This window comes from Sinohyriopsis cumingii, chromosome 8 (genome assembly GCF_028554795.1).
Source record: "Sinohyriopsis cumingii isolate HCF-2022 chromosome 8, ASM2855479v2, whole genome shotgun sequence".
Lineage (NCBI taxonomy): Eukaryota > Metazoa > Mollusca > Bivalvia > Unionida > Unionidae > Sinohyriopsis > Sinohyriopsis cumingii.
Window position 1 is genome coordinate 121,264,010 of NC_142968.1, and position 12,584 is coordinate 121,276,593.

At 33.5% G+C, this 12,584-nt stretch overlaps 1 protein-coding gene across 5 annotated transcripts in view; it reads right to left on the reverse strand.

Annotated features, from left to right (window-relative positions):
- Positions 1–12,584, reverse strand: part of LOC149794534 (uncharacterized) — a 62,321-nt gene that overhangs the window by 8,055 nt on the left and 41,682 nt on the right. For 2 of the 5 annotated variants that reach the window (XM_089968786.1, XM_089968788.1), the window contains exons 2-6: positions 3,680–4,068; positions 2,933–3,157; positions 2,300–2,377; positions 1,685–1,765; positions 819–914 (exon numbers count right to left, since the gene is read on the reverse strand). In XM_089968786.1, coding sequence (XP_089824912.1) covers positions 819–914; positions 1,685–1,765; positions 2,300–2,377; positions 2,933–3,157; positions 3,680–3,981 — 782 coding nt within the window. In that variant the 5' untranslated portion in view covers positions 3,982–4,068. Of the gene's footprint in view, positions 1–818; positions 915–1,684; positions 1,766–2,299; positions 2,378–2,932; positions 3,158–3,679; positions 4,069–4,391; positions 4,414–5,115; positions 5,260–11,354; positions 11,573–12,584 lie in introns of those variants that run through there. The other 3 variants (XM_089968784.1, XM_089968787.1, XM_089968789.1) reach the window with 3 other exon arrangements.

The window sequence follows — 12,584 nt, forward strand, 5'->3', positions numbered from 1 at the left end:
AGGTTAAAAGATTTCTGATTCGGAGTCAGTCTGTATTCAACGCAGCTTTTAAGAGTCATTCTATATGTTAAATTTTGGTAATTATCCGGATTTCTTTTCAAGAAACTGTGGTGATACTTCAAATTCTCAATATGCCATAACATGAAGCAAACATTACAACTGATGAACTAAAATTGCAGGACTATTTTGAAAATACTTAATACAAGAATGCATTAGTTCTAAATGCATGTTTTATAACCGAAAGGCTGTTCTGATTCAAAGGAAATAGCACGACTAACTAGCTCTACGAAAGAGGGCAAATTACCCAGTCTTATAAAGACGTATTAGCTTGCTACAATTGAATTTGCTATTAAGTAATATATTAGTGCTGTGTGATATATATATATATATATATATATATATATATATATATATATATATATATATATATATATATATATATATATATATATTAGCGCTGTTAGATATATTTATTTCAATTCCGTGTATTTCATTTTCTGCAAAAATGAGTACTTAATAAACCATACGCGTCAATAGAACATTTAAAAAATACGTCTTTCTTTAAGAAACCAAAGGTAAAAAAAAAAAAAATCAGTAACGTCATTCCTAAGCAATAGCTGTGAGCCAAGAAACTTCAGTACTTAAAATACTATAAAGAGTAAAGAAACCTCATTTTGCCTCTTTCGTTTGTTTTATATTTAGCTCTTTCGTTTGTTTTATATTTAGCTACAGTTAACATGTTGATGAGAACATATTTAATTTTAAATACGATATAATGTCTAACTTCTCGAAGACTTTAAAATAACAAAATTACTCACCTAGCGTATGGGGAAATCCTTTTCTGTCGAACTTCGGCGATTGTTGTTGTAGAAGATGCTGGGGTGAGAGTGATTTTGATATTGCTATGCACCGAGCTAGAAGGAGGAAAACAAAGGTTGGTGACATAGCTTTAGATCTAAAACAACATATCACAGGGAAAGCAAAATATAAAAGGCTGATGACATAGCTTTTAAATCTAAGACAACTTATCACAGGGAAAACACAACAGAAAAAGTCTGGTGACATAACTTTAGATCTCAGACAACTTACCACAGGGAAAACAAAATAAACAGATACTGGTGATATAGGTTCCTTTTATGGTTCGTTTTAGTAACATCCCAAAACTGGAATCTTCATGGCTAAAACTAAGGATAAACTTTACGAAAGTTTTTATTTAATTGCTATTCATACAACTGAGTATATGACTTAATTTAACCTTTGGAAACAAGCTCTTTGGGTGAAGCGATGTTTGATTTTTATCTACAATCGTTGGCCTTAATTTGTTAATGTTTACTTTCTTCTGTCCTGTGTTTTCTTCTTGCAAACATCCTGGTTACACCTCCATTGATACTGGTATTGCTCATATTCCAATGGATTAGAACTAAACTTAGAACTTTGGACATTGTCTGTTTGTTTAACTGGTTGATTTTTATTGGCTAGTCTTCAGATCTAAAAGCACAGTCTATCTCTCGTTCGATTAAACGTCCGTTGCTTAATGCTTAATATAGCATTTCTGTTGTATGTTCCTAAGATAGTAGGTATTCTACAATACACTTCTGTGTAACACTTTATCTGTTTTTTAAAAGAAAATTCAAATTAAAATTGATTTTCAGTCTCTACATTGAAAAAAATTAGGATTTCTAACCTGATATCGGCACCATTTTCTCTAGACCACTGTTCTTCCCATCTGTGGTTGTAGATATCATCGACTATTTTGTCATGGTACCTTGAAAAATGAGTAAGTTTTATAATTACTTGTAGTAGAAAAATATTATTAGTGCATATATATATATATATATATATATATATATATATATATATATATATATATATATATATATATATATATATATATATATATATATATATCCAACAATTAAACATTATTTTTGAAAGCAAATGGGGAAGTCGTTTTCACATTTTGTTGCGCAAAAATGCAAATGTGTGCCAAGTTTTATTTTATTCTCTCACAATTAGGATTAATCGACGCATAAGTAAATATTTCTCATTATGAATTTATACACTATAAAATATGAATATATGTCAATGAATTCATACACAACAATTTATGAATATATGTCAATGAATTTCATACACAACAATTTATGAATATATGTCAATGAATTTCATTCACGGATTGTAAAATAAGACATACCAGTTTAAACATATAGTCAAATTAATGAGTAACCTTTCCGTAATTATTATTGTGCCTGTTGTAGGCATGCGATCTAATTAAGCCCAATTCATCTGAAATACTTACAAATTTGAGGACAGTGTAAAGGCGAGTTCTTGATTTAGTTTTCTTGCACTTAATGGGGTGCTTCTCTCGCTTGATGAACTGCAAAAAGAAAAACATATTTATTTATTTATTTCCTAGGCAAAACTGTAGACAATTTGATAAAAACAATCTAAAATATATCCCTGTTGAAATCCTAATTGATGTATTGGCATACAACAAATGTTTACTGATCTTAAATATTAATAATAGAGTGAATTTCAGACGCAATTACATGGATTATTTATCTGAAAAATAAGAAGTTATCGAAAGATAAATCGTATGTCTAAGACAATGAATGCTAACTGACTGTAATTAAATGCAGAAAGGAACGTACATAATTTGGCATTTATATATACAGTTAGGATATAGAAGTAAATGAAAACTATAATAACCGATACATTTCTTCATGTTACGTTCCGATGTTTGCCGTTTATAACAAACTTTCACTTCTAGAAGTCATTTATATAGTAAAAATATTGCCTATAAAACTTTTCACATATGCTTATATTTCAATGAGTGAGAATTTAACTTTCACTGACAATAAATAAAAATTCAGGTGCCTTTCTTTATATAAAATGGTACAATTTTTTGTAAAGTATGAGTCTGTCTATTCACCTATCACGAGGAAGAGCTATGGGCAGAGAAAGAGTAGATCCCTTCAGATTGCCGAACGAAGCGACGGAGGCCAGTGATGCCATCTTGGGGGCTATCTTATCCTGCTCAAAGTAAGTGGTATGTGTCTCATTGCTAGAGATTTCCAACCATTCTTGGCCACTTCCAGTACTGCCACTGGACTGTGACGATGTATCCATGCCCAGGTTCTCGTAAGAGGAAAGACCACTGAATAAGAAAGGATTGGTATGAGGCATGCATGTACAAGCAGACTGAGTAGGATCTAGTAGCTTACACTTGGTCTTAACATTGGTTAACAGATTACAATGGTGGAGAGCGATAAAAAGTAAACAGTGCCTTGAATAGAACGAAATATAGGTCTAATATAATTGTTTGAAACCTGTATCGCTTTCATTTCGTTTCTGTTAATTAGGTGTCCGTTTTACTGATCGGAAAGAATTTTATATAAACGGGCACATATAGTCAACGACGATTCATGACTACTGATATTACTAAAGCTACTAAATGTGATACTAAAGGCTCAAATATTAAAGGTAGTTGAAATGTTGATTATGGGGGAAGACGAAGAAGAAAACTGTGAAAAAGGTGATGAAAACGATGATGGGGTTGATAATTACGACGATGGAAAAAGTGATGGACAAATACGATTACAAATAAAAGAAACTAAGAAATAAAGTATGATAAAGGAAGAAAGATAGAAGGTAGGAAAAAGCAATAGGGTTGACTGACCTTATTTTGTTTTTCTTTTCCTTGGAAGCTCTTATCCTTTTTCTCACAGCCGGCATTAAGATTCGAAGCACCACGGCTAAGATTGCCAAGGCCCCAACCAATCCAGCTGCTCCAATAACCACTTTCTCAGCTGTTCCCAGGTCTTCCTGCTGCAATACTATACCGGTCAGTGTTGTAGGTGTAAGACTTGTTCCACCATCAGTTGTCATTTCTCTGGAAACTTGTGTCGTGTTGCCAGCGAACGAATTAATTAGTGAACCTGTTTCATTTGACATCACTGTTCCAGTCATGACGTTTGCCATTTCGATACTGATTTGAGTGTAAGTGAAAGACTCAACGACGATTCCTTTCCTTTCGAAATATTCAGCCTTTAAAAATTATAGTTTATCCTGTAAAGAAAGAATGCGCATTATTTTCTATGATACAAAATGACGTATCTGGGAGATAATTATAAAAATGATGTCAGCTATGCCTAATGTATGCAAATTTGTTATGCCATACAGTATGATAGATGAAGCAATTCAAAGATTTGTTCCTTTATACATGAGAAGATATGTAAATTTTCAAGAAGTCTTCCATTTCAAATTTTTTATAGACTATATGTGCACTTATATGATCCAAATAAAGTCTTCCATTTACAGTTGAAATTAATGTTCACTAAAAACACTTAAACAAAAATACTTTGCATCAGTACGATATCCCTTACAAATACCTTTTTTAGTGCCGAGGCAATTGTAATAAAGCGGCTTGCCCAACGACCTGTCGTGAGCCGGGAACGCTAACCACTTAGCCGCCACAGCTCCCTGTGAAGCTTATTAACTCATAAATATGAAGTATCTAAATAATAAACACTATTTCAAATAACACCTCCTTTAGCCCGCGGACAAGAAGTGAATGCAGCTATGAATGGTTGTTTCTTATCGTAATTTTTTTTATGGGGTGGAGCATTATTAATACTACTTTTAGAAATGGAAATGTCCATTAATGAGAGATCAAACCATGATATAGTAGAATGCTTATTTTTTTCAAGTAATTTTTCTTCTCGTAAATGTGTTCTTTCAGATTCACAATCAACGAAAAGATAAGAAAAAGAAAAGATAGCAAACAAAAAACAGTCAGTATGATACTCGAAAGAAGGTGGCCGATGCTGTTCCTTACATAATAAATAATTGCTAACGATTTCGACAGGATTTATAACTTATACGAACGGGTACTGGAGAAAGTTATGTCGATTACTGTTCGGGGCCGGAAAGTTTTGCTGAAATGAAATATTTTGATATCAAATATTCGTGTAATTACTACTTGCCCTGATGGTCTACATTTTTCTTCTCCTTATACGTGCGATTTGTTAATATGTTATGTCAGCATTAAATCAACAGCAACAAAATATTTTCTTGACAACATTCGAGACATATAAATTAAAACCTGCTACTTACCTACGTGCCTAACTAAGTAACTGACTAAATAAATACTAACTTAGAACACTATTTAATAATCAGTTACGTCTGAAGTAAATGTTACCTGCTATGCTGTGAAGCAGTTTATACATTTTAATTTTATGTGTCCAACTTATATACCACCTAATCAATGGATATCTCCGGAACGGGCTTGCCACCAGTGATGATGTCAATAGAACAGAGGGCGGTATATGGTACCATAGATATAAATGAACAGCAAACAAACAGTATGTATGGGAGTGTGCAAACTTATATTTACCGTGAAGTACAGAAGTACATGAGATTGTGTTATACGATCACACATCACCTGTCTTAATCTCAAACTAATGGTGTGGCTGTACTCCGTTTAGCTGGCCTCTACTAAGTATAGAATATTTTTTATTGAGTTTTCTTCTAGGGTTTATCAACATTTTTCAGCATATGACGTCTAGGATATTTAGTGGAGAAAAACCTCGGGAAGACCTACGGGAAGAACAGGCGACCAACGGCAAGCCGTTGACAAGCTTTATCACAGACCTACGCGGGTCACCGTGATTCCGACTCACAAGGACAGAGGTGAGATGAGTGAGTGACCTGTCAAGACGAGCGTCTTAGGCCACTGACCATCCGGTACCCAAAGCAGAGCGCTATTGTGCTATCCCCTGAAGTTGGCGTCCGCGCATGTAATAGCATATATATATATATATATATATATATATATATATATATATATATATATATATATATATATATATATATATATATATATATATATATATATATATATATATATATATATATATATATATATATATATACATATATATATATATATATAAAAACTCATATTGCATTTAACTCTTTCAAGAATTTGTTTAAATAGGATATTTATTATTTATTTCCATGTTTTGGAGAAGAGCAAAAGAAAATGATTTCTCTTTGGGCTCAGAGTAGCTATTCTTCTGGTCCAGGTTATCTTAGTAAAATCAATCTCCAAACGTATTGACATTAATCATTTTAAGCCCCTCCCCGATAATCTTTAATAATTATTTTTCTTGTAATCCTGTCTCTTGCCCCATTCCAAAAATAATTTAATGAAAAAGAGAATCTAGTTTCGGGAGTGCACTGTGAGGGAGATTTGGTAAACCTCATTAGTAAGCAAGTTTCGATAATGCCAAACTTTTATTAACCGTAACTTTACTAAAAGGGGATAGTGGTATTTTTTTATCCACTGTAGAAGTAAATTTTCACTTTTCCTGATTTATTTATCAGATTTGAATTTACATATATTGTTTGGCTCTGTGGAAACTATTATGCCAAGTTAAATAAATCAGAGGAGTCCCAGTCTGAACGGTGATCTGAGCAATACTTAATTTTATGTACTCTTCTTCTTCCTATCCAAACTGCTTTATTTTTTTCTCCTCAGAATTTGTACTAATGCATGAGCATTAGAACATTGATCAATGAGCTCCAATCCTGATTGCAGATGTAGGTCCTTATCTCTCCTACTTTACGCTTCTCTGATTTGAGTTACATTATTTTCAAATTCTTGTCTCAGACAGGGTACATCATAGAATAGTAAAATTGATAATGATGTGATCTCCGTTGGTACGACACTTCTACTTCAAAAGAACCAAATCATGACCTATATTTTGCTTAGCACATGATCTTGTGACTCTTTTTGCGTCACGTATGCATACTCCTCTACATAGAAGCATGAAACTCGGCGAGGGAATGCATCCTAATAAGCACTAAATCTTTTGCACAAAATGAGGTACTGTGCCATATTTTTCATGCTTCATCGACTTTATTTAAATTTTGTGTTTAGAGTTGATATATTGGGTGCTAATTATATTATAATAATGAACCTTGATAATTGGATGCATTTCTGTTAGTACTACACTCCTACAACCAAACAACGTCATCATGGTCTAAATTTTATCCTTATTAATACAGGCCAAGTGGATGCGTTTATACATGGCCACACGGAAACTCTCCTCGTTATGTACATAATAGCCTACGCAGAAGACCCTTTCGACCAGCGTATATAGAAGTGGGAATAAATATGCCTTTTCTAACGTACGATCATTAATGACTATATATTGGATATTGTGAGCGGATGTTCTTGAAAAGTTTGTGTGTTATATATGTCGACGAGTACAAGAATTAGATGAGTGGGATGCACGTTTTTCGTGTGAAGCATCCACTATCTTATAGTGACTAACCAAGGTAATTACTGATGCAAAAAAATTTCTTTTTGTATTGATCATACTGGTCGTCAATCCAATAATAACCTAAACCTTTGATTTTCACCAAGTACAAGCAGGCTTCTAGCGTTAGCAATGATCATAGCTTCCGAAGGATATTGTAAGAACAATGATTTTCAAAATAAGGAAAGAGATACAAAATTAAGCTCCAATTTTTAACAATCCATGAAAGGATATCATTTAATATAAGGGTCTTTCCAGTTGTTTTACGTCTTTTGTCATACTTAGTTGTCAAGGTCACATTAGCCTGAATTTATTGTCTATATGAAAAGTATTGTTAACAGTGACTAATGGATACAGACTACTGAAAGACACGATAATGTTAACAGTGGCTACTGCATACTAGTAAAATACATGATAATTAATGTTTATAGTGGCTACTGGAAACTACTGATAGCTAGTGTAATTACTGTTTACAGTGGCTAATGCAGACTATTGAAAGACACAATAATTAATGTTAACAGTGGCTACTGCACAATAGTAAAACACATGATAATTAATGTTTATAATGGCTACTGGAAACTATTGATAGCTAGTGTAATTACTGTTTACAGTGGCTAATGCAGATTACTTAAAGACATGATAATTACTGTTTACAGTGGCTACCGAAGATTACTTAAAGACATGATAATTACTGTTTACAGTGGCTACTGCAGATTACTTAAAGACATGATAATTATTTTTTTTTACAGTGTCTGCTCGAGATGGCTGAAAGCCATTATAACTAATGTTTACAGTGGCTACTGCAGACTCCTAAAAGACTTTGTGCCTAATGTCTACGGTGGTTACTGGAGACTACTGAAAGACATGGTAATTAATTTTTACAATGGCTACTGCAGACGATAAAAAGATATAATGTTTACGGTGCCGACTGCAGACTACTATAATACGTGATAATTAATTTTTACGGTGGCTACTGCAGACTACTGAAAGCATCACAGAGGTGGGCTATGTAATGGTTGATGACATTCTGGTTTCAAATTGGGGACATGAATTTGGCCTCGATAATATTCAATGCGATTGCGTCATTGCCTGAATCTGTTCAATTTTCACAGAAACAATCAAGGAAGATTATTTCGAGCAGCCGTAACTTTAAAATATCATGTATTTTGTATCGTCTTTCCTATTCAATAAAAAATGCTGTGTCACGGTAACAAAACCCATAAAACGTATCATGAAAATACCTGCCGTAAGATATTTATTTTGCAAATCTGAATGCAAAATGAACATCAACAGGTATATACGATGCACATCTGAAAAGGATTCGTTTTAAAGGACTCAGCATCACCTATGTAAGAGACATTATGGCCGGTAAAGTGTTATGTAAGAGACATTATGGCCGGTAAAGTATTATGTAAGAGACATTATGACCGGTAAAGTATTATGTAAGAGACATTATGGCCGGTAAAGTATTATGTAAGAGACATTATGACCGGTAAAGTATTATGTAAGAGACATTATGGCCGGTAAAGTATTATGTAAGAGACATTATGGCCGGTGAAGTATTATGTAAGAGACATTATGGCCGGTAAAGTATTATGTAAGAGACATTATGGCCGGTAAAGCATTATGTAAGAGACATTATGGCCGGTAAAGTATTATGTAAGAGACTTTATGGCCGGTAAAGTATTATGTAAGAGACATTATGGCCGGTAAAGTATTATGTAAGAGACATTATGGCTGGTAAAGCATTGACCTGCTACACAAGAAGAAGAAATTAATACGAAAGCAAAAAGTGAATCTTTCAAATTTATAACTCGCAAGCCGCCTCAATCAAATTAGACTATTAAATTGACGCTCATGCAGCGAAATGCACTCTAGCGCATTATTTACTAGATACATAAATGTTGACGATTTGCATGGGTGGTGCGATTTACGTTTTGTTGGTTGCTTTGATCACGTCATGCAGTGCAACATGACTACGTGCTTTTATTATGTAATAAATTTCAACACGAAGCTTTACGAGTTTAAAGAATATGCATTACTTGAAAAAATTAATGTTAAAAGTTATAAATTTATTTCGATTTTTTAAAAAGGTTTCTGATTACATTGTATTGATATTTTTTATTGACCAGTGTTATTTTAAAATCGTGGACAAACCTTTAAAGATATTCTAAAACTTTCATTTAGTAATAATATTCACTGTCTGGAAGCAATACAGTTAACTACTGCACCTATTCAAAAAATTATGTAATAGCAGAAAGATTTACAGCTTAATTATACGTGCATGTGTGCAAATGAAAGGTGGTATTTTATCAACCACGCCAGGTTTTTGTGAAAGTGGCAAGCACTAGAGATGACAAAAAAAAGCAATGTATTTTTTGTTGACATTTCTCAACCCTGAGTCATAGCGAATATTAATAGCTTCTATCAGTGGTTACCACCTTTTACAGTATGAGGACACTTCTTAACCTGAAACCGTTTCGCGGATCCCCCACATGATAGTATACCCACATACTAATATACCCACTGTAATAAGACCGCGGCCCCAATGGGTCCACAGCCCACAGGTTGGGAACCACAGGTGTGGACGGTAACGAGGTAAGTGATAATGAACCATTATCGATAGTACAACGTCACACAGTGGTAATACACAGAAAAGAAACTCTTTTTAACTCTCATGTATGTCTATGACAGCTCCTTTGAGTAAAAATAAACTGAAATCAAGTGTCAATTTATGGCGTGGGAATTAATTGGGAAGAATAGTGGCCGCCTCGATAATAGGAGTACTTTATACTATGAACTACTTATGCATTTATAATTTACAACGAAAGTGGGGCCGGTCATGTTTATAATTTGCAACGAATGTGGGTCCGGTAATGTTTATAATTTATGACCAAAGTGGAGCCGGTCATGTTTATAATTTACACGAATGTGAGGCCGGTTATGTTCATAATTTACAACGACTGTGGGCCGGTCCTGTTTATAATTTACAACAAATGTGGGGTAGGTCATGCTTATAATTGACAACGAAAGTGGGGCCGGTCATGTTTATAATTTACAACGAAAGTGGGGCCGGTCATGTTTATAATTTATAACAAATGTGGGGCCGGTCATGTTTATAATTTACAACAAATGTGGGGCCGGTCATGTTTATAATTTACAACGAAAGTGGGGCCGGTCATGTTTATAATTTACAACAAATGTGGGGCCGGTCATGTTTATAATTTACAACGATAGCGATACCGGTCTTCTTTATAATTTATAGCGAAAGTCGGGCCGGTCATGTTTAAAATTTACAACGAATGTGGGGCCGGTCATGTTTATAATTTATAACGAAAGTGGGGCCGATCATGTTTATCATTTGCAACAAAAGTGGGGCCGGTCTTATTTATAATTTACAATGAAAGTAGGACCGGTCATGTTTGTAATTTATAACCGAAGTGGGACCGGTCATGGGCATTTCAGTTATCACTATTCCAACGACTTTGAATTAGTATTCATTGTGTTTCTCCTTAACTAACTACAACTGTCTTTCTTTCATAAGTGCACAAAAAAGGATGTGGGTGGAAGGCAAGATAATTAAGAGGTAATCATTAATTGTTGTCCTGTTATATGTTAGTTATTCGCTTAATCTGGTTAATATACTATTTATGTTTACATCTCTGTCTCTGCGTCCGTCAGTCTGTCTTCATGTCCTTTTTTCCCCATTTGTCAATCACCTTCCATATGGTATGTCTTTGCAGATATACTTACGTGGCGTCCAAATTATGTCCGACTGTCTCTTTGCAGATGTGAAAGAAAAAAACTAACTTTACATTTTATAAGAAATAGCTTTTAAAAAATTAAACAACGCTAAAGATTAGTTTTCATATTTGTAGATTGTCATATTTGATCGAACATTTCATTTGTTATGACAATTTTCACAGGAAAAAAGTATTCATAAAATAAAAATGTTGGGTTATTTTCTTCGCTGGTTACTGATGATGATAACTTAGACATATCAGTCTAAGAGATTTCGAGTTAACTTACCTTAAAAATCAAATATCCGAAATTTAAGCAGAATTCACCCTTGCAATATGGAATACTGTTAAGAAAATGACATTAAGAATACAGTCTTTTCCTTGAATAATAAATATTATTGGATGACATCAATTAAATATGAAAAAACTACGCCTTTTTGTCATTATTGAACCCCACCTATCATACACCTTTTGTTTTAAAAACCACAGATGGATTACACCTTTAAATTACAGTTGTCTTCAGTTTGTTACATACATATATCTATACCTTAACGAATGACCTAACTGCTATATCGCCACGGGCGACGGCCCAAGTATTATCATACTCTACCGTATTACGTATGGGAAATAAAATTATCATAATTCTACGTATTAGCGTAGTAGTTAGGCTTGCAGTGTTGTTTTGACCAGTATGGCTATTACGTCACAATGACTAATATTTCCCACCACGAAAGGAAAAACAGTTTCTTATTTGTATACAGCAAAGTTGGACCTCAAAATAAGTAAGAAAATAAGTAAACAAATAAGCAAATATTGTTGGGGAGTTATTACTATCTTAACTTGTAGCTCTGATGACGGAGGAAGAGAACATTAAAATATATTATTATTATTATTATTATTATTATTATTATTATTATTATTATTATTGTTATTATTATTATTATTTTGAAGCAATGTCTTTCAAAATTTGGCAAATTGCCTGTGACTGGATTGCTTCGTCTGTTTGACTCGAAGATAGTTCCCATTCTTAACTATGGGATTAAAGTTTGTGGGTTTCATAAAGCCAGTGAAACTGACAAAGTTCAATTGTCATTTTGTAAATATATTCCTGGCACATCTAGGTCTACTCCAAATGCATTAGCATATAACGAATTAGGAAGAATCAGTATGCAGTGTATAAGATATAAACACATTCTGAAATGTTAGCTAAGAATTCCAACAATGCCAGAAGACAGATAGCCGAAAGAATGCTAATATTTACAGCAAAGGGGGTGGGGGTTGACAGACTTATGATTGCTGACCTAACAATGTTAAAATGCCTATATTTCCGCATGGTTTTTGCAAAGTTCGGTTTACTTAGGTCATAAATGATGAAAATATTCCTTAGTTTGTACAGTCAAAGATGTAAAGTTATCTTTAGGCAAAAGCTGCAAAATTAGATTAATTCGACTGAAAGACGGCGTTTCTATAGGTCATTGCGAATATAATTCACTTGTCAAAGATATCTAGATAGCGCTTT